Raw genomic sequence first — 27,910 nt, 5'->3', positions numbered from 1 at the left:
ACTCCTTAACCATCTAAAAATGCCCCTCACTAATAAAGCATCTAAAAATATTTTTTCTTCTTGAACACGCATGAGAAGTGTACATCATTATATTAAGAAAAACGTGAGAATCTAAAAAGAGACCAATACAAGCCCAAAAAAGAGCCAAGAATAAGACACCATACAGTGGCCAGAAACAAAGATACCCAAAGGGGTCCATGATCAAACTATAGAAAAATAACAACTACAGACCAAGGATAGGGGATGTTAGAAGAGTCAAATTCTTAGCCTCGGTCATTTTTAAGTTAATCTAAGATTAAAACTAAAAATAAACATGACCAACTAGACATTGTGTTATAATCCAAGAAGAATTGTATTAGCGAGGGGCATTTCTTAGATATCTTACTAGTGAAGGGTATTTTCTAGATGATCAAATTAAAGAGTGATATTGAACGAATTTCCCCCATAAAACACGAACATTTCGTTAATCTCTCTTCATTAAATAGATTACTCGACTCTACAAGAACAAGGAGCATGCAGAAGTTGAATACACGGTTAGTGACTACTTTCAGCTTTGGAAATATATGTTTCCATAAGATTTATGTTGTTGGAGAATATGCTATTCCAGCTTTGCTACATTCATAAGGAACACTATTATTCAAAACTGAACTAATAATTTTTGTTCTAAAATTTGTGAAAGATTGGGCCAATCCCTATTGATGATGATGTTGGGAAGGAGGTCATTACCCGATTGACAACAAACATGGTTACAAATAGTACATTTTATACCGACTCTAATGGAAGAGATTTCCTCAAAAGGGTAACAATCAATCTAGTTTTCCTTTGGTTATTTGATATGATTAATTTGTTGGATTGTTATTACTTTTTTCTCGAATGCGCAAGAGAACAGCACATCATTATATTAAACAAAGAAAGGTAATACATGTAAAAACAACACAAGGCCAGCTCACGATGACTAGAAACGAAAATACACAAAAGCATAGATTAGGGACACAAGGTCAAAAACAACCACTAAATTACATATCTAGGAAGGGAGCAGTTAAGAGCAAAATACCCTTAGCTCCAATTATCTCCCATAGTCTTCTCTCTTCTCTAGCTTGGATCAAAACTGCAGCAATATTGGGAGACTCTCCATAAAAAAGACAATGTTTTCTATGCTTCCAAAGCACCTAGGCTCCAAGGATGATGAACAATTTGAGTCCTTCTCTAATTGGATTCGCAATAGCCTCATCAACAAGTCTCCACCATTAGAAGGAAGTTTCATTCCGATTTGGGGACAAATCTTGAAGCCCCACTTGTCACAACCAATGATACCAAAATTCTCTAGTGAAGACGCATGAGGTCAAGAGATGATCATGGTCTCCACTTCGTGGTCACGAAGATGGTCCATACCGCGCCTGGCTAAAGGATCCATAGTCCAACATCTCTTATGAGACACCAACCACATAAAAAATGCATTTCGGGGGTGTCTAAGTGTTATGGTCGCTAGATCGGTGATGAATTAGAGAGGGGTATCGATGGACAGAAACGTCGGCCGAGGGCCTCTGCCCACGGCCGAGCAAGAGGAGGGTTTCTCCCTTCTAATTCTTGCCTACTTTATTTCTCATCCATTGATTACATAAATAGGCCAGTTGGCTGCCTCTATCTAGCTAGAGATCCTTATCTCTTTAAAACTCTCCTAAAAGCTCTCAACAAACTACTAACTGATAACCTTCCTAGATAATCTCAACTAATCTCCAAAATAATCTCAACTAATTTTCTAATCTTATCTCTAACTATCCTTATCTAATCCCCCTTGGAGGGCCCATGGCTGCTGCTACCGCAACCCCTCCGTGGGCCTCCTTAGGCCTTGACACTACACCCCTCCTCAACAAGCAGTTCATCCTCGAGCTGCAGCATGACGGGTGCTCTAATCCCCCTTGGCAAGGCCATTTGTCTACATGTGCCTTGTTGCCTGGTCGTCTCTGTTCGTGCTCATTATGACAGATGTCGTGGGTAGCGCGGTGATGGAATAAGTCATGTGGTCAGCAGCAATTGCAGTCTTGACTGCTGCAGGACAGCAGCAGCAACAACCTTTTGACGGCTGCAGGACAACAACAGTTGCAGTCTTTATAGCAGCAGCAGCAACCTTTTGACTGTTGCAGCACAACAGCAGTTGCAGCACAGCAGTCTTTACTGCGCAGGACAGTTGCAGCACAACAGTCTTTACTGCGTAGGACAGCAGTAGCAGCACAACAGTCTTTTGACTGCACTTTAGTATCTAAAGGACAGCACCTGTGTGCTGCAGTGTGTAGTGCAGTGTGTAGTGTAGTGTGTAGTGATGTGTAGTGCAGCCCCTAGGGCTATAAATATGTATCCCCAACCCTTCTAAGGGTATGACATTTTGTGTAGTGTGTGAGAAATAAACGAAAATTTCCCCAACTCATAGTGTCATCCTCTCGATTAGAGCAAGAGTCTCGTTGCTTACAATTGGTATCAGAACCAAACTATCCTGCAGAGTAAACATCTCTTGCTCATCTCCTTCCCGCGCCTCTCCCCACACTCAGTCGGCAGCAAGAGCTCTAACTGTTCCTTCCTCTCCTGCTCAGACGAGCAGCCTTTCGTCTGAGACAGCCTCTTCCACACGCAGCGACCCCTCACTAGCCCACCATGTCTCTACGCTCGGTCACTTCGAGTGCACGGCGCCAGCAGGAGGCCAAGGTCGCCGCAGCACAAGAACGCGAGCGAGCAGCAGCAGCGACTGCAGCGACATCGGCGAGGGTAGCACGACTGGCGGCGGCGGAACTGGCAGCAGCGAGAGTGGAAGTAGAAGCAGCAGAGGCGGCAGATGCTGCACGTGCGGCGGCAGCAGAGCTCGAGGCTCTGCGTGGCAGTAGAGCCGGCAGCTCTGCTTCTGTCAACGACAACACCGACGAAGAGCTCACGCTGGCGAGGGAAGCAGCACGAGAGCAGGCGGCATAGTGGACAGCCGCGCATCCCCATGGGGGCGCGTGTGGCGGCAGGCCAGATAGGCGCCGACGCGCCGACGGTGCTCCGGGCGAGGGCGCACGCGGTGGTAGCCCAGACGGGCGTAGACACGCCGGCAGTGCTCCCGACGGTTGGGACCTCACCGAGTCGACGGAGATCGCAGCCTCTACAGGCGGCGCGACTCTCTCTCCCCAGATCGGTACCATGGTCGCCGTGGGGCCCAGACCATTGTCAGGGACATCGATCCCGGTGGTGGGTGGCCTACCCTCACCAAGACCAACTACGTCGAGTGGGCCGTGGTGATGAGAGTACGGCTCCAGGTTCGCCACATGTGGGAAGTAGTTCGATACGGCGACGTCGACTACCACGAGGATCGACGGGCGCTGGATGCCCTAATTGCCGCAGTCCCTCCCGAGATACAGTTTTCGCTTTCCCAGAAGCGGACTGCCAAGGAGGTCTGGGACGCCATCGCTATGACCCACATCGGCAGCGACCGTGCCCGCAAGACCACACTGCAGGCACTTCACAAGGAGTGGGAGAACCTGGCCTTCCTGCCAGGTGAGGATGTTGATGACTTTGCTCTCTGCCTCAACACTCTGTTGTAGAAGATGGTGCAGTTCGGCGACGACATCTACAATGAGGAGAGAGCTGTTGAGAAGCTCTTCTGTTGCATCCCCGAGAAGTACAAGCAGACTGCTCGCTCGATCGAGTCTCTGCTAGACCTCTCCACGATGACGATCGAAGAGGCGATAGGTCGTCTCAAGGTGGTCGACGGCGACGAACCACAGGCTCCCTCTGGGCCTATCACTATAGGCGGGAAGCTACGTCTCACTCAGGAGTAGTGAGAGGCACGCCGGGGTGACAAGAAAAAGGGGGAGTCCTCCTCGACACGAGGACGCAAACGCGGCAAGCCTTGCAAGGCACGTGGAGGTGCCCAGGCCAGGGCATGAGGACATGCTGAGGGTGGTGCCCGTGGAGGTGCCCAAGGTGGCGCCGTTGGCAACAAGAAGCCGACACGAGACAACGACTGTCACAACTATGGCAAGCTTGGCTACTAGGCCAGGGACTGTCGACAGCCACGACATGGCCAGGCCAACGTCGCACAGGCGGAGGCGGAGGAGGCTCTGCTCCTAGCACATGCAAGCATCGAACTATCTCTAGCGGCACCGGCCGCAATGGCACTCCTCCACCTTGACGAGTCGAAATCACGCGCTTTCCTCGGCAACGGCTCCTGCAAAGACATGATTGAAGGATGGTGCCTCGACACCGGCGCCACTCATCACATGACCGGCCGAAGGGAGTTCTTCACTGAGCTTGACTCTAGCGTCCGAGGCTCCGTCAAGTTTGGGGACGCCTCCGGCATAGAGATCAAGGGCGCCGGTTCAGTCGTCTTCACCGCCACGTCTGGTGAGCACAGGCTGCTCACCGGAGTCTACTACATCCCCACGTTGAGGAACTCTATCATCAGCTTGGGATAGCTGGATGAGAACGGTTCGTGCGTGGAGGTTGAGCACGGAGTCATGAGGATCTAGGACCCCTCTCGTCGCATTCTTGCCAAGGTACGTAGGAGTCCAAATCGGCTTTACATCCTCAATGTGAAGGTGGCACAACCTTGCTGCCTTGCTGCTCGTCGAGACGATGGGGCATGGCAGTGGCATAAGCGCTTCGGGTACCTTAACTTCGAGGCCCTGAAGCGGCTCAGTGCCAAGGAGATGGTACGAGGCCTGCCGTGCCTTGACCATATGGAGCAATTCTGCGATGTCTGCGTGTTGACAAAGCAGAGATGACTCCCCTTTCACCAGCAGTCGAGCTTCCGAGCCAAGGAGAGGCTCGAGCTCGTGCATGGGTACTTGTGTGGCCCGGTGACACCAGCCACACCTGGAGGACAACGCTACTTGCTGCTCGTCGACGACCTCTCCCGCTACATGTGGATGATGGTCCTTGGCAGTAAGGGAGAGGTTGCGAACGCCATCAAGCGTGTGCAGGTCGCTGCGGAGGCGGAGTGCGGCCGCAAGCTGCGCGTGCTACGCACCGACAACAGCGATGAATTCACAGCTGCTGAGTTCGCGTCGTACTGAGCGGATGAGAGCGTTCAACGCCGCTACTCCGCGCCGTACAACCCGCAGCAGAACGACGTCATCGAGCGGCGCAACCAGATGGTTGTGGCGATGGATCGGACTCTCTTCAAGAAGAGGGGAATGTCGGCTGTCTTCTGGGGAGAGGCGGTGGTGACAGCGGTCTACATCCTCAACCGCTCTCCCACCAAGGCACTCAACGAGATAACGCTGTTTGAGGCTTGGCATGGGCGCAAGCCGGCGGTCTCTCACCTATGGGTCTTCGGCTGCCTCGCGTTCACCAAGGAGCTTGGTCACATCGGAATCAACGACAGGAGCACCCCAGGGGTGTTCATTGGCTACGCGGAGGGCTCGAAGGCCTACCGCATCCTTGACCCAGGAACACTACGTGTGCGCACGGCACGCGACGTAGTGTTCGACGAAGGGCGAGGATGGTCCTGGGACAAGGCGGTGAACGACAGCACGACAACGACGTACGACGGCTTCACCATCGAGTACGTCCACTTTGAGGGAGCTGAGGGAGTAGGCGACACTTCTTCGAGTAGGCCTACCCCAGCCCCCAAGTCTCCACCTACTACAATGCCACACTCTCCAACTTCAGCTACAACGAGCTCTTCGCCACCACGCCATCCAGCCATGACTCCGGCTCCAGCGAGCTCTCTGTCACCACGTACTCCAACACCGATGGTACCCTCTCCAAGAACGTCCTCTCTGATGCCAGCTCGTGTCGAGCACGACCCCGTGGAGCTCGTGACCCCGCTCTCCCACGATGAGGAGTGCGTCAACGCGTGCTACGACGGTGAGCCGTTGCGGTATCGAAAGGTGGAGGGCCTTCTCATCGACCCGTCGGTGCTGGGCCTGGCATCTCGCATTCTTGCGGAAGAGTTGCATCTTGCATGCGACGATGGCGAGCCTCGGTCTTTCGCGGAGGCCGAGAAACACGCGGCTTGGCGTGCCGCGATGCAGTCGAAGATGGACGCGGTTGAGACAAACCACACTTGGGAGCTCGCTGATCTCCCTCATGGTCATCACGCGATCACCCTTAAATGGGTGTTCAAACTGAAGAGGGATGAAGCCGGCACCATCGTTAAGCACAAGGCTCGCTTGGTGGCACACGGTTTCTTATAGCAGGAGGGGATCGACTTCGACGATGCTTTCGCCCCCGTGGCACGGATGGAATCCGTGCGACTCCTCCTTGCGCTGTCAGCTCAGGAGGGCTAGCATGTTCATCACATGGACGTCAAGTCGGTGTTTCTTAACGGCGACTCAAAGGAGGAGGTCTACGTACACCAGTCGCCAGGTTTTGTGATCCCTGGCAAGGAGGGCAAGGTGTTGCGCCTGTGCAAGGCTCTCTATGGCCTACGACAGGCACCGAGGGCGTGGAATGCCAAGCTGGATTCCACGCTCAAAGGAATGGGCTTCACGCCAAGCCCGCACGAGGCGGCCATCTATCGCGGGGCAATGGAGGAAGTGCCCTGCTGGTGGGTGTCTACGTCGATGACTTGGTGATCACCGGCGCCAAGGATGTAGAGGTGGCAGCGTTCAAGGAAGAGATGACGACCACCTTCCAAATGAGTGACCTAGGGCATCTCTCCTTATACTTGGGGATTGAGGTGCACCAGGGAGACTCCGGGATCACACTTCGCTAGACCACCTACGCCAAGCGCATTGTTGAGCTGGCTGGGCTCACCGACTGCAACCCAGCTCTCACTCCGATGGAGGAGAGGCTGAAGCTGAGTCGCGACAGCACGACGGAGGAGGTGGACACTACACAGTACCGGCGTCTTGTGGGGAGCCTTCGCTACCTTGTCCACACACGGCCTGACTTGGCATACTCCGTCGGCTGTTAGTCGGTTCCTGCAGCGACCGACGATGGAGCATGAGCAGGCTGTGAAGAGGATTATCCGCTACATCGCGGGGACTTTTGACCACGGTCTCTACTACCCGAGGTGCCCTGGGGAAGCACACCTTGTCGGGTACAGCGACAGCGACCACGCCGGCGACATCGGCACCAGCAAGAGCACAAGCGAGATCCTCTTCTTCCTCGGCGAGTGCCCCATCAGCTAGCAGTCGGTTAAGAAGCAGGTGGTGGCCATGTCTAGCTGCGAAGCCGAGTACATAGCGGCATCCACCGCTTCAACTTAGGCGCTCTGGCTTGCTCGCCTGCTCGGTGATCTCCTCAGGAGAGACGTTGGAGCAGTGGAACTCTGAGTGGACAGCCAGTCTGCCTTGGCGTTGGCCAAGAACCCCGTGTTCCATAAACGGAGCAAGCACATCTGGGTGAGGTACCACTTCATTCGTGACTGTTTGGCAGAAGGGAGCATCAATGCGCGCTACATCAACACCAAGGATCAGCTTGCGGACTTGCTCACCAAGCCCCTTGGGAGGATCAAGTTTCTTGAGCTTTGCTCCAGGTCCGGGATGACCCAACTTTCCCACAAGACGACGCCCAAGACTTAGGGGGAGAATGCTGGAATAAGTCTTGAGCATCTATGGAGGATAGCGTGCTGTAGGAATGCATGGACAACATCCCCTTTAGCATCCTTTTGACTGCTAGGACTGTAGGACTGCAGGGAGGACAGTGTGCTGCAGGACTGCAAGGACAACATCTCCTTTAGCATCTAGAAGACAGCAGGAGCTTTTTGACTGTCCTCCTTTAGCATCTATAGGACATCACCTGTTGTGTAGTGTGGTAGTGCAGCCTCTAGGGCTATAAATATGTGTCCCCAACCCTTAGATGGGTATGCCATTTGAGTAGTGTGTGAGAAATAAATGAAAATTGCCCTAACTCGTAGTGTCATCCTCTCGATGAGAGTTAGAGTCCTGCTGCTTACACCTAGAAGGGCCCAAGCATCCCCCTTGACTGTCGCTCAGCCTGCATTTTCTCCAAGGGCCGACGGAGAAATCCTTCTGACTGAGAGCACCTAGAGGGGGGGGTGAATAGGTGATCCTGTAAAAAGTTAAAACTTAAAGCCACACAAGTTGATTAAGTGTTAGCACAATGAAATCAAGTGGCTAAGGACCGAGCTCTTGTGAAACACAATAGTTACAACGAGAACAAGCACAAGTGACACGATGGTTTATCCTGTGGTTCGGCCAAGTATAACACTTGCCTAGTCCACGTTGTGGCGTCCCAATGGACGAGAGTTGCACTCAACTCCTCTCAAGTGATCCAATGATCAACTTGAATACCACGGTGTTCTTCTTTCTTTACTCTTTCCCGTTTGCGAGGAATCTCGACAACTTGGAGTCTCTCGCCCTTACAATAAGGATCTAAGTGAAAACATGATAGTCGCCTAGAGGGGGGGTGAATAGGGCGAAACTGAAATTTACAAATATAAACACAACTACAAGCCGGGTTAGCGTTAGAAATATAAACGAGTCCGAGAGAGAGGGTGCAAAACAAATCCCAAGCGAATAAGCAAGTGAGACACGGAGATTTGTTTTACCGAGGTTCGGTTCTTGTAAACCTACTCCCCGTTGAGGAGGCCACAAAGGCCGGGTCTCTTTCAACCCTTCCCTCTCTCAAACGGTCCCTTGGACCGAGTGAGCTTCTCTTCTCAAATCAAAGCCGGGAACAAAACTTCCCCGCAAGGGCCACCACACAATTGGTGCCTCTTGCCTTGATTACAATGGAGTTGTGATCTCAAGAACAAGTGAGAAAGAAAAGAAGCAATCCAAGCGCAAGAGCTCAAATGAACACGGCAAATCACTCTCACTAGTCACTAGGGCTTTGTGTGGAATTGGAGAGGATTTGATCTCTTTAGTGTGTCTAGAATTGAATGCTAGAGCTCTTGTAGTAGTTGAGAAGTGGAAAACTTGGATGCAATGAATGGTGGGGTGGTTGGGGTATTTATAGCCCCAACCACCAAATGTGGCCGTTGGGAATCCTGTCTGTTCGATGGCGCACCGGACAGTCCGGTGCACACCGGACAGTCCGGTGCCCCCTGCCACGTCATCACTGCCGTTGGATTCTGACCGTTGGAGCTTCTGACTTGTGGGCCCGCCTGGGTGTCCGGTGCACACCGGACAGGTACTGTTTGATGTCCGGTGTGCCAGCATGGGCGATTCTGACTTCTGCGCGCGCAGAGGGCGCATTAAATGCGCGACAGAGAGCCGTTGGCGCGGAGATGACCGTTGCTCCGGAGGCGCACCGGACAGTCCGGTGCACACCGGACAGTCCGGTGAATTATAGTGGACGAGCCGTTGGCTTTTCCCGAAGCTGGCGAGTTCCTGAGGCTGACCTCCCTTGACGCACCGGACACTGTCCGGTGTACACCGGACAGTCCGGTGAATTATAGCCGAGTCGCCCTGGAAATTCCCGAAGGTGGCGAGTTTGAGTCTGAGTCCCCTGGTGCACCGGACAGGTACTGTTCACTGTCCGGTGGCACACCGGACAGTCCGGTGCCCCAGACCAGGGTTGCCTTCGGTTGCCCTTTTGCTCCTTTTGTTGAATCCAAAACTTGGTCTTTTTATTGGCTGAGTGTGAACCTTTTACACCTATATAATCTATACACTTGGGCAAACTAGTTAGTCCAAATATTTGTGTTGGGCAATTCAACCACCAAAATTATATATGAACTAGGTGTAAGCCTAATTCCCTTTCAATCTCCCCCTTTTTGGTGATTGATGCCAACACAAACCAAAGCAAACAGAGATGTGCATAATTGAACTAGTTTGCATAATGTAAGTGTAAAGGTTGCTTGGAATTGAGCCAATATAACTAATTACAAGATATGCATGGAATGTTTCTTTCTTATATAACATTTTGGACCACGTTTGCACCACGAGTTTTATTTTTGCAAAAATCTTTTGTAAATCCTTTTCAAAGTTCTTTTGCAAATAGTCAAAGGTAAATGAATAAGAGTTTTGCAAAGCATTTTCAAGATTTGAAATTTTCTCCCTCTGTTTCAAATGCTTTTCCTTTGACTAAACAAAACTCCCCCTAAATTAAATCCTCCTCTTAGTGTTCAAGAGGGTTTTGATGTAAGATTTTTGAAATCCCCCTTTTGAACATAATAGGATATCAATTGATAAATACTTTTGGAAAACACTAAGTTTTTGAATTTGGTGGTGGTGGTGCGGTCCTTTTGCTTTGGGCTCATTTCTCCCCCTTTTTGGCATGAATTGCCAAAAACGGAACCATTAGAGCCCTTAGGTACTATCTTCCCCTTTGGTCATAAGTAAATGAGTTAAGATTATACCAAAGACGAAGTCCTTTTGCTTTGAATTCTCATTTCTCCCCAAGGAATAGAGAGATGCTTGGAGTGATGGCGAAGTATGAGTTACGGAGTGGAAGCCTTTGTCTTTGCCGAAGACTCCAATTCCCTTTCAATGTACCTATGACTTGGTTTTAAAATAGACTTGAAAACGCATTAGTCATAGCATATGAAAGAGACATGATCAAAGGTACATTTATGAGCTATGTGTGCAAGTTAGCAAAAGAAATTTCTAGAATCAAGAATATTGAGCTCATGCCTAAGTCTGGTAAAGGATTGTTCATCAAGTGGTTTGGTAAAGATATCGGCTAATTGTTCTTTAGTATTAATGTAAGAAATCTCGATATCTCCCTTTTGTTGGTGATCCCTAAGAAAATGATACCGAATGGCTATGTGCTTAGTGCGGCTATGCTCGACGGGGTTGTCGGCCATTTTGATTGCACTCTCATTATCACATAGCAAAGGGACTTTGGTTAATTTGTAACCGTAGTCCCGCAGGGTTTGCCTCATCCAAAGCAATTGCGCGCAACAATGACCTGCGGCAATGTACTCGGCTTCGGCGGTGGAAAGAGCGACCGAATTTTGCTTCTTTGAAGCCCAAGACACCAAGGATCTTCCCAAGAACTGGCAAGTCCCCGATGTGCTCTTCCTATTGATTTTGCACCCCGCCCAATCGGCATCCGAATATCCAATCAAATCAAATGTGGATCCCCTAGGATACCAAAGCCCAAACTTAGGAGTATAAGCCAAATATCTCAAGATTCGTTTTACGGCCGTAAGGTGAGCTTCCTTAGAGTCGGCTTGAAATCTTGCACACATGCAAACGGAAAGCATAATATCCGGTCGAGATGCACATAAATAAAGCAATGAACCAATCATCGACCGGTATACCTTTTGATCGACGGATTTACCTCCCGTGTCGAGGTCGAGATGCCCATTGGTTCCCATGGGTGTCTTGATGGGCTTGGCATCCTTCATTCCAAACTTGGTTAGAATGTCTTGAGTGTACTTCGTTTGGCAAATGAAGGTGCCCTCTTGGAGTTGCTTGACTTGGAATCCTAGAAAATACTTCAACTCCCCCATCATCGACATCTCGAATTTCTGTGTCATGATCCTACTAAACTCTTCACATGTAGACTCGTTAGTAGACCCAAATATAATATCATCAACATAAATTTGGCATACAAACAAGTCATTTTCAAGAGTTTTAGTAAAGAGTGTAGGATCGGCCTTGCCGACTTTGAAGCCATTTGCAATAAGGAAATCTCTAAGGCATTCATACCATGCTCTTGGGGCTTGCTTGAGCCCATAAAGCGCCTTAGAGAGCCTATAAACATGGTTAGGATACTCACTGTCTTCAAAGCCGGGAGGTTGCTCAACATAGACCTCTTCCTTGATTGGTCCATTGAGGAAGGCACTTTTCACGTCCATTTGATAAAGCTTAAAGCCATGGTAAGTAGCATAGGCTAATAATATGCGAATTGACTCAAGCCTAGCTACGGGTGCATAGGTTTCACCGAAATCCAAACCTTCGACTTGTGAGTACCCTTTGGCCACGAGTCGAGCTTTGTTCCTTGTCACCACACCATGCTCGTCTTGCTTGTTGCGGAAGACCCATTTGGTTCCTACAACATTTTGGTTAGGACGTGGAACTAAATGCCATACCTCGTTCCTTGTGAAATTGTTGAGCTCCTCTTGCATTGCCATCACCCAATCCGAATCTTGAAGTGCTTCCTCTACCCTGTGTGGCTCAATAGAGGAAACAAAAGAGTAATGTTCACAAAAATGTGCAACACGAGATCGAGTGGTTACCCCCTTATGAATGTCGCCGAGGATGGTGTCGACGGGGTGATCTCGTTGGATTGCTTGGTGGACTCTTGGGTGTGGCGGCCTTGGTTCTTCCTCATCCTCCTTTTCTTGATCAATTGCATCTCCCCCTTGATCATTGCCATCATCTTGAGGTGGCTCATCTTCTTGATTTTGCCTTTCATCAACTTGAGCTTCATCCTCATTTTGAGTTGGTGGAGATGCTTGCATGGAGGAGGATGGTTGATCTTGTGTATGTGGAGGCTCTTCGGATTCCTTAGGACACACATCCCCAATGGACATGTTCCTTAGCGCTATGCATGGAGCCTGTTCTTCACCTATCTCATCAAGATCAACTTGCTCTACTTGAGAGCCGTTAGTTTCATCAAACACAACGTCACATGAGACTTCAACTAGTCCAGTGGACTTGCTAAAGACCCTATATGCCCTTGTGTTTGAGTCATAACCAAGTAAAAAGCCTTCTACAGTTTTAGGAGCAAATTTAGATTTTCTACCTCTTTTAACAAGAATAAAGCATTTGCTACCAAAAACTCTAAAATATGAAATGTTGGGCTTTTTACCGGTTAGGAGTTCATATGATGTCTTCTTGAGGATTCGGTGTAGATATAACCGGTTGATGGCGTAGCAGGCGGTGTTGACTGCTTCGGCCCAAAACCGGTCCGGTGTCTTGTACTCATCAAGCATGGTTCTTGCCATGTCCAATAGAGTTCGATTCTTTCTCTCCACTACACCATTTTGTTGTGGCGTGTAGGGAGAGGAGAACTCATGCTTGATGCCCTCCTCCTCAAGGAAGCCTTCAATTTGTGAGTTCTTGAACTCCGTCCCGTTGTCGCTTCTTATTTTCTTGATCCTTAAGCCGAACTCATTTTGAGCCCGTCTCAAGAATCCCTTTAAAGTCTCTTGGGTTTGAGATTTTTCCTGTAAAAAGAATACCCAAGTGAAGCGAGAATAATCATCCACTATTACAAGACAATACTTACTCCCGCCGATGCTTATGTAAGCAATCGGGCCGAATAGATCCATGTGGAGTAGCTCAAGCGGCCTGTCGGTCGTCATGATGTTCTTGTGTGGATGATGGACTCCAACTTGCTTCCCTGCCTGGCATGCGCTACAAATCCTGTCTTTCTCAAAATGAACATTTGTTAATCCTAAAATGTGCTCTCCCTTTAGAAGCTTGTGAAGATTCTTCATCCCAACATGGGCTAGTCGGTGGTGCCAGAGCCAACCCATGTTAGTCTTAGCAATTAAGCAAGTGTCGAGTTCAGCTCTATCAAAATCTACCAGGTATAGCTGACCCTCTAACATTCCCTTAAATGCTATTGAATCATCACTTCTTCTAAAGACAGTGACACCTACATCAGTAAAAAGACAGTTGTAGCCCATTTGACATAATTGAGAAACAGAAAGCAAGTTGTAATCTAAAGAATCTACAAGAAAAACATTGGAAATAGAATGGTCAGGAGATATAGCAATTTTACCAAGTCCTTTGACCAAACCTTGATTTCCATCCCCAAATGTGATAGCTCGTTGGGAATCTTTGTTTTTCTCATATGAGGAGAACATCCTTTTCTCCCCGGTCATGTGGTTTGTGCACCCGCTGTCGAGTATCCAACTTGAGCCCCCGGATGCATAAACCTACAAAACAAATTCAGTTCTTGACTTTAGGTACCCAAACTGTTTTGGGTCCTTTGGCATTAGAAACAAGAACTTTGGGTACCCAAACACAAGTCTTGGAACCCTTGTGTTTGCCCCCAACAAACTTGGCAACCACTTTGCCGGATTTGTTAGTAAGCACATAAGAAGCATCAAAAGTTTTAAATGAAATGGCATGATCATTTGATGCATTAGGAGTTTTCTTTCTAGGCAACTTGGCACGGGTTGGTTGCCTAGAGCTAGATGTCTCACCCTTATACATAAAAGCATGATTAGGGCCAGAGTGAGACTTCCTAGAATGAATTCTCCTAATTTTGCTCTCAGGATAGCCGGCAGGGTATAAAATGTAGCCCTCGTTATCCTGAGGCATGGGAGCCTTGCCCTTAACAAAGTTAGACAAGTTCTTAGAAGGGGCATTAATTTTGACATTGTCTCCTCTTTGGAAGCCAATGCCATCCTTAATGCCCGGGCGTCTCCCATTATAAAGCATGGTACGAGCAAATTTAAATTTCTCATTTTCTAAGTTGTGCTCGGCAATTTTAGCATCTAATTTTGCTATATGATCATTTTGTTGTTTAATTAAAGCCATATGATCATGAATAGCATTAACATCAACATCTCTACATCTAGTACAAATAGATACATGCTCAACAATAGATGGAGAGGGTTTGCAAGAATTAAGTTCAACAATCTTAGCATGAAGAATATCATTTTTATCTCTAAGATTGGAAATGGTAGCATTGCAAACATCTAGTTCTTTAGCCTTAGCAATTAAATTCTCATTTTCTATTCTAAGACTAGCAAGGGAAATGTTTAATTCTTCAATCCTAGCAAGCAAATCATTATTATCTCTAGGATTGGGAATTGAAACATTACAAACATGAGAATCAACCTTAGCATTTAAACTAGCATTTTCATTTCTAAGGTTGTCAATCATCTCATGGCAAGTGCTTAGCTCACTAGATAATTTTTCACATTTCTCAATTTCAAGAGCATAAGCCTTTTTAACCTTAACATGTTTCTTGTTTTCCTTAATAAGGAGGTCCTCTTGGGAATCCAAAAGATCATCCTTTTCATGAATAGCACTAACCAATTCATTTAATTTTTCTTTTTGAGCTATGTTAAAGTTGGCAAAAAGGGAACGCAAATTATCTTCCTCATCACTAGCATTGTCATCACTAGAGGATTCATATTTAGTGGAGGATTTAGATTTAACCTTCTTTTTGCCGTCCTTTGCCATGAGGCACTTGTGGCCGACGTTGGGGAAGAGGAGTCCCTTGGTGACGGCGATGTTGGCGGCGTCCTCGTCGTCGGAGGAGTCGCTTGAGCTCTCGTCGGAATCCCATTCCCGACAAACATGGGCATCGCCGCCCTTCTTCTTGTAGTACCTTTTCTTCTCCTTTCTTCTCCCCTTCTTGTCGTCGCCTCGGTCACTGTCACTAGATATAGGACATTTAGCAATAAAATGACCGGGCTTACCACATTTGTAGCAAACCTTCTTGGAGCGGGACTTGTAGTCTTTCCCCCTCCTTTGTTTGAGGATTTGGCGGAAGCTCTTGATGACGAGCGCCATCTCCTCATTGTCAAGCTTGGAGGCGTCGATTGGTTGTCGACTTGGTGTAGACTCCTCCTTCTTCTCCTCCGTTGCTTTGAATGCAACGGGTTGAGCTTCGGATGTGGTGGCATCATCAAGCTCGTTGATCTTCCTCGAGCCTTCGATCATGCATTCAAAACTCACAAAATTCCCGATAACTTCCTCGGGGGTCATTTTAGTATATCTAGGATTACCACGGATTAATTGAACTTGAGTAGGGTTAAGGAAAATAAGAGATCTTAGAATAACCTTAACCATCTCGTGGTCATCCCATTTTACGCTCCCGAGGTTGCGCACTTGATTCACCAAGGTCTTGAGCCGGTTGTACATGTGTTGTGGCTCCTCCCCTTTGCGAAGCCGGAACCGACCGAGCTCCCCCTCGATCGTTTCCCGCTTGGTGATCTTGGTGAGTTCGTCTCCTTCGTGCGCGGTTTTGAGCACATCCCAAATCTACTTGGCGCTCTTCAACCCTTGTACTTTGTTATACTCCTCTCTACTTAGAGAGGCGAGGAGTATTGTTGTTGCTTGAGAGTTGAAGTGCTCGATTTAGGCCACCTCATCCTCATCATAGTTTTCATCCCCTACCGACGGTACCTGTGCACCAAACTCAACAACATCCCATATACTTTTGTGGAGCGAGGTTAGATGAAATCGCATTAAATCGCTCCACCTAGCGTAATCTTCACCATCAAAAGTTGGTGGTTTGCCTAATGGGACAGAAAGTAAAGGTGTATGTTTGGAAATGCGAGGGTAGCGTAGGGGGATCTTACTATACTTCTTGCGCTCTTGGCGCTTAGAAGTGACGGAGGGCGCATCGGAGTCGGAGGTTGATGTTGATGAAGTGTCGGTCTCGTAGTAGACCACCTTCCTCATCCTCTTGTGCTTGTCGCCTTTCCGATGCGGCTTGTGGGAAGAAGATTTTTCCTTCTTCTCTTTGTGGTGAGAAGAAGATTTCTTCTCCTTCCCTTTGTTGGAGGAGCTCTTCTTCTTCTCCCTCCTTTTGGTACGGGACTCTTCCGATGAAGTGCTCCCGTGGCTTGTAGTGGGCTTTTCGCCGGTCTCCATCTCCTTCTTGGCGTGATCTCCCGACATCACTTCGAGCGGTTAGGCTCTAATGAAGCATCGGGCTCTGATACCAATTGATAGTTGCCTAGAGGGGGGGTGAATAGGGCGAAACTGAAATTTACAAATATAAACACAACTACAAGCCGGGTTAGCGTTAGAAATATAAACGAGTCCGAGAGAGAGGGTGCAAAACAAATCCCAAGCGAATAAGCAAGTGAGACACGGAGATTTGTTTTACCGAGGTTCGGTTCTTGTAAACCTACTCCCCGTTGAGGAGGCCACAAAGGCCGGGTCTCTTTCAACCCTTCCCTCTCTCAAACGGTCCCTTGGACCGAGTGAGCTTCTCTTCTCAAATCAAAGCCGGGAACAAAACTTCCCCGCAAGGGCCACCACACAATTGGTGCCTCTTGCCTTGATTACAATGGAGTTGTGATCTCAAGAACAAGTGAGAAAGAAAAGAAGCAATCCAAGCGCAAGAGCTCAAATGAACACGGCAAATCACTCTCACTAGTCACTAGGGCTTTGTGTGGAATTGGAGAGGATTTGATCTCTTTAGTGTGTCTAGAATTGAATGCTAGAGCTCTTGTAGTAGTTGAGAAGTGGAAAACTTGGATGCAATGAATGGTGGGGTGGTTGGGGTATTTATAGCCCCAACCACCAAATGTGGCCGTTGGGAATCCTGTCTGTTCGATGGCGCACCGGACAGTCCGGTGCCCCCTGCCACGTCATCACTGCCGTTGGATTCTGACCGTTGGAGCTTCTGACTTGTGGGCCCGCCTGGGTGTCCGGTGCACACCGGACAGGTACTGTTTGATGTCCGGTGTGCCAGCATGGGCGATTCTGACTTCTGCGCGCGCAGAGGGCGCATTAAATGCGCGGCAGAGAGCCGTTGGCGCGGAGATGACCGTTGCTCCGGAGGCGCACCGGACAGTCCGGTGCACACCGGACAGTCCGGTGAATTATAGTGGACGAGCCGTTGGCTTTTCCCGAAGCTGGCGAGTTCCTGAGGCTGACCTCCCTTGGCGCACCGGACACTGTCCGGTGTACACCGGACAGTCCGGTGAATTATAGCCGAGTCGCCCTGGAAATTCCCGAAGGTGGCGAGTTTGAGTCTGAGTCCCCTGGTGCACCGGACAGGTACTGTTCACTGTCCGGTGGCACACCGGACAGTCCGGTGCCCCAGACCAGGGTTGCCTTCGGTTGCCCTTTTGCTCCTTTGTTGAATCCAAAACTTGGTCTTTTTATTGGCTGAGTGTGAACCTTTTACACCTGTATAATCTATACACTTGGGCAAACTAGTTAGTCCAAATATTTGTGTTGGGCAATTCAACCACCAAAATTATATATGAACTAGGTGTAAGCCTAATTCCCTTTCAAAACACTAGAGTAAGGGAGGAAAGCAACACACACAAATCCGCAGCAATACGCACACACACAGCCAAGACTTGAGCTCAAATGAATAGCACAAAGTTCACCACTAGAACAGAGCTCAAATCACTAAGAAAGTCAATCGAGTGCGCGAAGACGGAGTGTGAATGATTAAGAATGCTCAAAGTATGCTTGGGTGACTCCTCCATGCACCTAGGGGTCCCTTTTATAGCCCCAAGGCAGCCAGGAGCCGTTGGAGGCATTCTTGGAAGGCAATCCTTGCCTTCTGTCGGGTGGCTCACCGGACAGTCCGGTGCACCACCGGACATCCCCTGTTCACTGTCCAGTGCAGATCGCTTTCCTATATCGGCGCAGCCGACCGTTGAAGACTTGGAGCTGTTGGCGCACCGGACACTGTCCGGTGCACACCGGACAGTCCGGTGCCCCCATCAGACCGTTGGCTCGGCCACGCGTCACGCGTGGATTGCGCGGCCGACCGTTGGCTCACCGGACAGTCTGGTGATTTTTAGCCGTACGCCGACGACGAATTCTCGAGAGCGGCCAGTTGACCAGACGCCAGCCTGGCGCACCGGACACTGTCCGGTGCACCACCGGACAGTCCGGTGCACCCAGACTGCGCTGAGTCTTGGCTGCTTCAGCCAAGTCTTTTTCTCTTTCTATTTTTCTCTGATTCTAGCACTTAGACAAATATGTTAGTACACAAAAAACAATGTACTAAATCTAGAATCATACCTTCTTGATGATTTGCACTTCATCCACCATTTTGCACATAATTACTCACTCGGTTTGTGTTGGTCACTTTAATCACTAAAATACTTTAGAAATGGCCCAAGGGCACATTTCCCTTTCAATCTCCCCCCTTTTTGGTGATTTATGCCAACACAACAAAAAGCAACTAAAAGAAGTGCAACATCAATGCACTATTGAACAAGAATTGTTTTTATTCAAATTTGGCATATTTGGATCATCCTTTGCCACCACTTGGTTTGTTTTTGCAAATCAACTTCAATTTCCTATCTCTAAGTCAAACACACTTGTTGAGGCATAAAGAGAGCTATTCCAAGAGAAATTGATCAAGGATTCAAAAACTCCCCCTTTTTCCCATAATCAAACATTCTCCCCACGAGAGACCAACTTTTGACAAAAAGAGACACTTAGAGTATTTTGACAAATCAAAAGTTCTAACTCTACTATTTTCAAAATTCTTAAGTGGTAGCTGATCCATTTGCTTTAGCCTTAATTTCTCCCCCTTTGGCATAAGCACCAAAACGGGATCATTGTTGGCCCTTTAACCCCATTGCCTCACCAAAATCTTCAATTAGGAGTAAAAAGTCAATAAGATCATGGAGATGAACTTGGAGTAAATTACCCTCTCATCGGAGTGCAGTGGAAGTCTTTCATGGTCCAAGTCCACCTTTCCTTTTCAATCCACTTTTGAGACTAAAACAGGTAAAGTCACACATAAGATTAGTCTCAAAGTGTCAAGTTGTAGCATGCCTCCCCCTAAATAAGTGCATCACTCACACATGGACTTTTGAGGTCCGGGGATTGCTTACACAACTTGAGCACCATACATAAACAACAACATGCACAAAAGAACATGATCAAAGGCATAAAACACATGTATGCTATAGATCAATCCAAGTTACGCGAATCTAAGACATTTAGCTCACTACGCAGCCTACAAAAGGTTGACTCATCTAGAGGCTTGGTAAAGATATCGGCTAGCTGGTTCTCGGTGCTAACATAAAACACTTCGATATCTCCCTTTTGCTGGTGGTCTCTCAAAAAGTGATGCCGGATGTCTATGTGCTTAGTGCGGCTGTGTTCAATAGGATTATCCGCCATGCGGATTGCACTCTCAGTGTCACATAGGAGTGGGACTTTGCTCAGATTGTAGCCAAAGTCCCTGAGGGTTTGCCTCATCCAAAGTAGTTGCGCGCAACACTATCCTGCGGCAACATACTCGGCCTCAGCGGTGGATAGGGCAACGGAAGTTTGTTTCTTAGAACTCCAAGACACCAGGGACCTTCCTAAGAATTGGCACGTCCCTGATGTACTCTTCCTATCAACCTTGCATCCAGCATAATCGGAGTCTGAGTATCCAATCAAGTCAAAGGTTGACCCCTTTGGATACCAGATCCCGAAGCAAGGCGTAGCAACTAAATATCTAAGTCCATAGAGCTTTTCATACCATGCTCTTGGGGCTTGCTTAAGTCCATAGAGCGCCTTAGAGAGCTTACACACGTGGTCAGGGTACCGTTCATCCTCAAAGCCATGGGGTTGCTCTACGTACACCTCCTCCTTGATTGGCCCGTTGAGGAAAGCGCTCTTCACATCCATTTGGAACAACCTGAAAGAATGGTGAGCGGCATAGGCTAACAAAATGCGAATAGACTCTAGCCTAGCCACAGGAGCAAAAGTCTCCTCAAAGTCCAAACCTGCGACTTGGGCATAACCTTTTTCCACAAGTCTAGCCTTGTTCCTTGTCACCACTCTGTGCTCGTCTTGCTTGTTGTGGAATACCCACTTGGTTCCCACAACGTTTTGCTTTGGACGTGGCACCAGTGTCCAAACTTCATTTCACTTGAAGTTATTAAGCTCTTCCTGCATGGCCAACACCCAGTCCGGATCTAGCAAAGCCTCTTCTACCCTGAAAGGCTCCATAGAAGAGACAAAAGAGTAATGCTCACAAAAATTAGCTAATCTAGAGCGAGTAGTTACTCCCTTGCTTATATCTCCCAAAATTTGATCGACGGGATGATTCCTTTGAATCATCGCTCGGACTTGAGTTGGAGGGGCCTGAGGTGCTTCTTCCTCTATAACATGATCATCTTGTGCTCCCCCTTGATCACACGCCTCTTCTTGATGAACCTGTTCATCATCTTGAGTTGGGGGTGCACCATTGTTGAGGAAGAAGGTTGATTTTGCTCTTTGTGTTCCTGTGGTCGCACATCTCCAATCGCCATGGTGCGTATTGCGGCCGTTGGAACATCTTCTTCATCTACATCATCAAGATCAACTTGCTCTCTTGGAGAGCCATTAGTCTCATCAAATACAACATCGCTAGAGACTTCAACCAAACCCGATGATTTGTTGAAGACTCTATACGCCTTTGTATTTGAGTCATAACCTAACAAGAACCCTTCTACAGCTTTGGGAGCAAATTTGGAATTCCTACCTTTCTTCACTAGAATGTAGCATTTACTCCCAAATACACGAAAATATGAAACGTTGGGTTTGTTACCGGTTAGAAGTTCGTACGACGTCTTCTTGAGGAGGCGATGAAGGTAGACCCGATTTATGGTAAGGGAGGAAAGCAACACACACAAATCCGCAGCAATACGCACACACACACACCGAAGACTTGAGCTCAAATGAATAGCACAAAGTTCACCACTAGAACGGAGCTCAAATCACTAAGAAAGTCAATCGAGTGCGCGAAGACAGAGTGTGAATGATTAAGAATGCTCAAAGTATGCTTGGGTGACTCCTCCATGCACCTAGGGGTCCCTTTTATAGCCCCAAGGCAGCTAGGAGCCGTTGGAGGCATTCTTGGAAGGCAATCCTTGCCTTTTGTCGGGTGGCGCACCGGACAGTCCGGTGCACCACCGGACATCCCCTGTTTACTGTCCGGTGCAGATCGCCTTCCTAAATTGGCGCAGCCGACCGTTGAAGACTTGGAGCCGTTGGCGCACCGGACAGTCCGATGCCCCCATCAGACCGTTGGCTCAGCCACGCGTCACGCGCGGATTGCGCGGCCGACCGTTGGCTCACCGGACAGTCCGGTGCACCACCGGACAGTCCGGTGATTTTTAGCCGTACGCCGCCGACGAATTCCCGAGAGCGGCCAGTTGACCAGACGCCAGCCTGGTGCACCGGACAGTCCGGTGCACCCAGACTGCGCTGAGTCTTGGCTACTTCAGCCAAGTCTTTTTCTCTTTCTATTTTCTCTGATTCTAGCACTTAGACAAATATGTTAGTACACAAAAAACAATATACTAAGTCTAGAATCATACCTTCTTGATGATTTGCACTTCATCCACCATTTTGCACATAATTACTCACTCGATTTGTGTTGGTCACTTTAATCACTAAAATACTTTAGAAATGGCCCAAGGGCACATTTCCCTTTCATTGACGGGCGTGGCTTGCGGGGGACCGCCGTCGTCAGTGTCCCCTCCACGGAGGCCCCTTTTTCGGCGGGCCCCCTTTTCATGGGTGTTGATACCCTCGCTACAGCTACCCGTGGTTGAGAACGAGCCGTCGTGGCATGGTCGGGAAGTTCTCGGGGAAGACAGGCCTTCAACTCTTGTGCAGCCACCACCGCTAGGGAGCCGCTGCCTCCCCGATGTCGTGGGGACCAGGAAGGATTCCATCCCGAGAACGGAATCAGTCAGCGCAAGACGTCTGAGGCCCATGGTTGTTTTGGGGCGGTAGGGGGAACATTTAATTACCCCTGGACCTAAACGTCGATCGTCTGGTGGCACCCTGTCCTATCGAAGAGGCGCGGAAGTTCCACCGCCGAATGCGAGGAGTCCACAAAGGCGGTGGCTGGGGTCGGTCACGAGATCAAAAGGGGAGCCAAGCCCCCGAGTCCCACGGCCGAGGCGAGGCGTGGCTTCATGAAGGTCCAGTCAGGCCCTAATGAGGCGCCAATACCAGAAAGTGGCGCTGAGGGCTCTTCGTCGAGGCCTTTAGCAGAGGGTAAGATTCGTGTACTTTGCTCTTTCGCTTTCCTGACTTTTCGAGATTCGGCGATCCATATGGGATTTTTTGTTTCGCTAGCAGAGGTGCTAGGAGAGCTTTTGCGCGTGGAGGATCGTCTGTGGGCTCTTGACGTCGAGGACTCCAGTCTGTGTGCGGCCATTGATCTTGTACGTGATCATCTCGGGATTCCGCGATCGGGGGATTCATCCGCCCCAACCTCCCTTATGACGCTCATTGTTGGCCGCATTCGGGAATTGGAGGCCGACGCATTCCGGCTCAGGGTTCACCATGCCCTAGTCGCGATCGGACCTTGTCTCGATGACTTGATCAAGCAGGATCAAGAATGCCTCGGTCATACTAACGGATGGTGAGACAACGAGACCTAAGGACCTGGGAGCATAGGCTAAACACCTCGCCCGACGCTTAGCAAAGAGTCATATTTCGCATTTCCTAATAAGAAATAATCAAGGATTGATTTTCCCACAAAATTTGTAAGGAGAATCAATTAACGATTGTTGTTAGGGTTTTGCGCTCCTTTTCCTGTTCCATTCTTGTTAGAGTCCGTCCAATCGGAGCAGGTACCTACGACTTTAGGGCCCAAGATTTTTTCGCTGGCGACCATCACCGTAGCCTTCGAGGCGTAAGCGTTCGCAGTCTCAACTAGCTTCCTCAGTGGACCCCTCCATTCGCATCACCCGTATCTTAGATCCAATCTAACAAGGATGAGAGCTAGGTTGACCCGCATGTCTCCCTTCCTTTTGGGGGTACCAGGTTACGTTGTCCTAGGCCCCCTTCCTGTCGAGGGTCCTGTAGGAGGGAGACACGATGCGGTGACACGTTTCGCTGGGCACCCTTTCAACAGAAAATAAGAAAGTTTGGAACGATTGGAAGAGAAAGGCAACGTAATTGGTTTATTGGTGGGGGTTCCCGCACTCCACTCTATTGACTCGTCTGTTATCCGCCTCTCTCCTCCGTTGTCCTGAACGTCGCACCGCCTATCCTGTGAGTTATAGAGAGGAGGCGAAAAAAGGAAAGGGAGAGAGAGATTGAGCCAGGTCTATCCTGGGGTCCTCCCCCTTTTTTATGCCCGATACCAGGAACGGTCTTGGAATCAGTTTTCATTAACAAACACAAATGAATTAAAGTGGGATGTGAACCCATTCCTGCCGAGAACTACGAGGGGTTTATGATGGATACATCAAGCTTGGCGATTCCTCGGGCTCATGCCTTGTGTAGCACCCTAGCTTGCTGGCGCTACAAACGTCGCTTGTCCCACCGGGAGGACAAGGGTCGCGAGGGTCAGACGTCCTTCATTCTCCCCGTCGTTGGGAGGTCCACCCTCGCTGCTCATCGGGGGGCTAGGGTCCAAGCCTAGCTGAGTCTGAGCACATGGCATCAAAAATGAGGATGCCTGCACCCTTGACCATCCCGACGAACTCCATGTCATCGGTGGTGCGGAGGTGGCCTCAGGCGACGATGGCTACAATCATCCCAGGTGTGTGGCGCAGGCGAGGTGGAAACATGTGTGGGATGCCGCCAGAGCCGTCGTGGCGAGGCGACCTTCCCTTGTCGTACCCTGCGGAAAGTTCTGCGTAGGCTGAGAAGAGTGCCCACAGATCGTCATACGAGGGGTTGGGCCCCATTTGGACTGCGATCTGTCGCCTTATCTCGCCAGCCTCAGAGGGCAAGGAAGATCATGGCCCGGCACCTTGCTCACGTGGGTTCAGGCTGAGGCCGCCGAGTGCTTCTGCAACGACGTCCGGGTCCTCAGGTAGAGAAGGCCGGGCTGATGACGAAGTCGATACTCTTGAAACGGGCGATCGCTCCGGATGTGAGAACGACACGGGGACAACCGTGGGCCCTTGCGGTAGCGTCGAGACTCCTGGGAGGAAGGGGATGTCATTAGAATAAGACATTTAGGGCTGGTTTGGTGGCAAGAGATTTGGAAGGGATCTATGGGAAATGAATTCCTTTACTATTCAAAATTGAATAGCAAGTGACTTCCTCCCCCATGGACCCTACAAATCTCTTGTCATCAAACCAGCCCTCACTAATTTATGGGAGATTTTCCCTCATGCTTTGTTTTGGTATTTTAGTATTCACCATAATTTACACTCCAAACGACCTCAATACATGTGGATCGGGATAAATACTAGAGTACCCAAACAATATCTCACTAAGTTTGTCTCCCTTACTTTCAAACTAGCCCTTAGTGTAATTCTGTGGGGGTCGACTTTCGCCCATGGGTCAACTTTCTTTTAAAACTATGAACCTTTTGTGAATTGAGTATGCTAGAGTTTTATAAGTCTGCATAGTCTCTTTTTACATAGGCATTCAGATTGAATTTCATTTGCAGGTTAGAAACTATAGGGAAGATTGGGATCTTGAAGTGACAGAACCAGTTGCAGGAAATTACTACCCGGTAATCAAAGTACTCACATTTTTCTAAGTGAATAATATTCCGGTTGTTAGAAACGATGATGGAATTTCAGTTTACAGCATGCTATCTGTATTTTTTCCATGTGAAGAAGTATTTTTGTATCATGCAACAATATATCCAAAATGAAAATGGGATTGACTGGAAATATGAATATAGAATTATACTTTTCTTATTAGATTACGACTTCAGTATATTTCTTGCACACTAACTTTTCAGGTCAATCTAGGCGTGTATGTAGCCGATGGAAAATATGAGCTGTCAGTACTTGTGGACCGTGCTGTTGGAGCATCAAGTATTCAGGATGGTCAGCTAGAGATTATGCTACACAGGTACTAGCTGAGTCACTTCAATCAGTTCTATGTTTATTGGTCGTCGAAAACAAATAGCTCCAAGATCTTGTACAAAAATCTTGATAGTTCGTATAGGGTCAATCTTGGTCCTAATCTAGACTCCCTGCTAGATCTTGTAAAAGATTAACACCAGGCATGGTTTCAGGCAGATTCAAAGAACGGATCATGTCTTCCAAGAGAGAGAAAGAACTAAGTCTTTTTATTGAAATAATTCTATTTTTTATTGAAATAATTCAAAGAACGGATCCTTTTGTCTGAATCTGACCGTTTTAACTCTCAACTCTAATACCATCTAAATCTAGCACTCCAAAGATTAGTGACAATTGATTTTGACCATTGGGCTCAGAGTGCATTGGCAGTGTTGTCCTCAAAGTTTTAGATTTTTTTTTGCCAACATGGCCGACTTTTTATTATCTTTTTACCCTATTTTCATGGCTAACCGGTTTACTTTCGCATGGAATAAATAAAGAGCAATAGAGAGAATGATGACAGTGTTTGGAACGCTGGAAGCATTCAAGAATTTCACAGAAATCGGTTAATGTTTGCAGGAAAAGCCTACACATCACTTGAAAACCACGAAAACAAGAGGGTCAAAATTGAGTAATATTCGTAGACACGGTACCATATTTAGACATGGATGGTGGTAAACATTTTTTAGCAGATGATGGGTAGAAATTAGAGAAGTAGAAGAGTTGAAGGGTCCTATATTACTTTTTTATTTCCTATAACTGCATCTTAAGAATGGAGTCGTCTCTTGGATTTTTTTTTCTTGGAGCTATTCTCCAAATGGATAGGATTAGGTGTTAGCTCTTACCTAGAACCAAGTTTTTTAACACATTCTAAATGCCCACAACCAGTCCTATAACAATTGCATTTTGTTTCAATAACTCAATATGCTGTTGTTATATGTATTGTAGACGAAGACCATAAGCTAAGGTTTATAAAGTGACTAATGAAAGGTTTACGATACTATATGTCAAATGAACCAAGGAATTTTGAACCTGCTTTTTGGAGCATAATTGTGTTACGAAGATATTCGTTGCGACCTCTTGAATTCAATCTCAAATCTGTGTATTATGTTTTGCATATGTTATGCACATGCTGGAACTCTCTAATCATAAACGTTGTCAATATATATCAGGCGTGTAATCAGAGATGACGACAAAGGTGTTGATGAACCACTTGGTGAAGTTGTTTGTTTGGATGGAAGTTGCAAGGGGCTCACAGTATAAATTCAGTGACAATATTGATGTTGTCTTTGTATTTTCCAATAACATTGAACTGTTTATTTGACAGTTGTTACTGAAACTTTCCGTTCACAAAAATGACAGGTGAGGGGAACATACTATGTCAAAGTTGACAAGATAGGGCATGGAGCTCACTGGCGAAGAACATATGGCCAACAAGTCTATTCACCCTATCTTCTTGCTTTTACTCATGAGGTATACCGCTTTTTACCATGTCTGTATGATCCTTTTATTTGGTTCCACAGGTAATCATTCTTGTCATTACAGGATGAGACAAGTTGGAAATCCTACAATGTTGCCAAACAAAGCACGATGGATGAGAATTACAGTCTTCCTGATAATGTTGCCATTATTACCTTGCAGGTATCATAATGCTTTCTTGATTTACTTTTAACTCATAGCGAAGTATTGGGCACACACCATATTAATGACATAAAGACATTAACAGAAAAATTGAACTTTTCAGAATCTAGATGATGACACCACATTACTCCGCTTGGCCCATCTATTTCAGGTGTATTAGTTTTCTGTAGAATAGTGTTTTCTTTTCGTTCCTCCTAAATAATGAATCAATAATTGATCTTTTGTCGAGTCTCCAGGATCTAGAGGACGCTCAGTATTCAGTGATAGCAAAAGTTGAACTAAGAAGGGTGTTCGGAAAGAGAACCGTAAGTAAAATTATTGTTGCAAATCATCCTTTTGGATTCATATTCCTGTGCAGAATAATTATATAGTAGCCTAAATGTTGTTCTAATATGCAGATCAAGGAATTAGCTGAGACTAACCTTTCTGCCAATCAAAAGAAGTCAGAGATGAAAAAGCTCAACTGGAGAGTATTGGGGAACGATAAAAGTGATCCCATCCCACTGAAAGGTGGTCCCGTTGATAGTCAAGCTCTTGTCGTTGAACTCGGACCCATGGAGATACGCACATTCTTGCTGAAGTTCTAGATTGCATACACTTAGTAATTGCCTAGTTTTTAAAGGGGAAAAAGAAACATCAGAATCTAGGACCCATTTGGCTATCATTGGTTTTCAATTGACTGGGTAAGAGGACATCAATACCAATTCTACATTCTATTCTCGCTGCTTTCATGTATATATCTCTCAATCACCCACTAGCTAGTTGGACTCTCATCAGACTTCGCTTAGAGTTCTTGACCCAAGCATGCATATTGAATTCATATATCTTGATATTGTGAGGTTTGTTTTAGAATATGATACCCCTGCTTATATGAAACTTGTCAAGGATCTCTGAAAAGATATTGTGAGTACAACACAAGATTGAACTATATCAAGAATGATAGACAATCTCACAGAAACTCATAGATGACAGGTTGAAGCAACCACGACATGAGATTAGGATCTGGTGAAG

At 47.6% G+C, this 27,910-nt stretch overlaps 1 protein-coding gene across 5 annotated transcripts in view; it reads left to right on the top strand.

Moving 5' to 3' along the window:
• LOC100193937 (uncharacterized) overlaps positions 1–27,680 on the top strand; it is a 50,136-nt gene extending 22,456 nt beyond the window's left edge. For 3 of the 5 annotated variants that reach the window (XM_035963430.1, XM_008659923.3, XM_035963458.1), the window contains 10 exons: positions 486–533; positions 680–799; positions 24,856–24,921; positions 25,156–25,268; positions 26,431–26,515; positions 26,621–26,731; positions 26,804–26,899; positions 27,003–27,050; positions 27,136–27,204; positions 27,298–27,622. In XM_035963430.1, coding sequence (XP_035819323.1) covers positions 486–533; positions 680–799; positions 24,856–24,921; positions 25,156–25,268; positions 26,431–26,515; positions 26,621–26,731; positions 26,804–26,899; positions 27,003–27,050; positions 27,136–27,204; positions 27,298–27,486 — 945 coding nt within the window. In that variant the 3' untranslated portion in view covers positions 27,487–27,622. Of the gene's footprint in view, positions 1–485; positions 534–679; positions 800–24,855; positions 24,922–25,155; positions 25,269–26,430; positions 26,516–26,620; positions 26,732–26,803; positions 26,900–27,002; positions 27,051–27,135; positions 27,205–27,297 lie in introns of all 5 variants that reach the window. The other 2 variants (NM_001359353.1, XM_020545229.1) reach the window with 2 other exon arrangements.
• Positions 27,681–27,910: the final 230 nt, after the last annotated feature.

The sequence above is a fragment of the Zea mays genome, chromosome 1, assembly GCF_902167145.1.
Source record: "Zea mays cultivar B73 chromosome 1, Zm-B73-REFERENCE-NAM-5.0, whole genome shotgun sequence".
Lineage (NCBI taxonomy): Eukaryota > Viridiplantae > Streptophyta > Magnoliopsida > Poales > Poaceae > Zea > Zea mays.
This window is presented reverse-complemented; position numbering and strand designations above follow the sequence as displayed.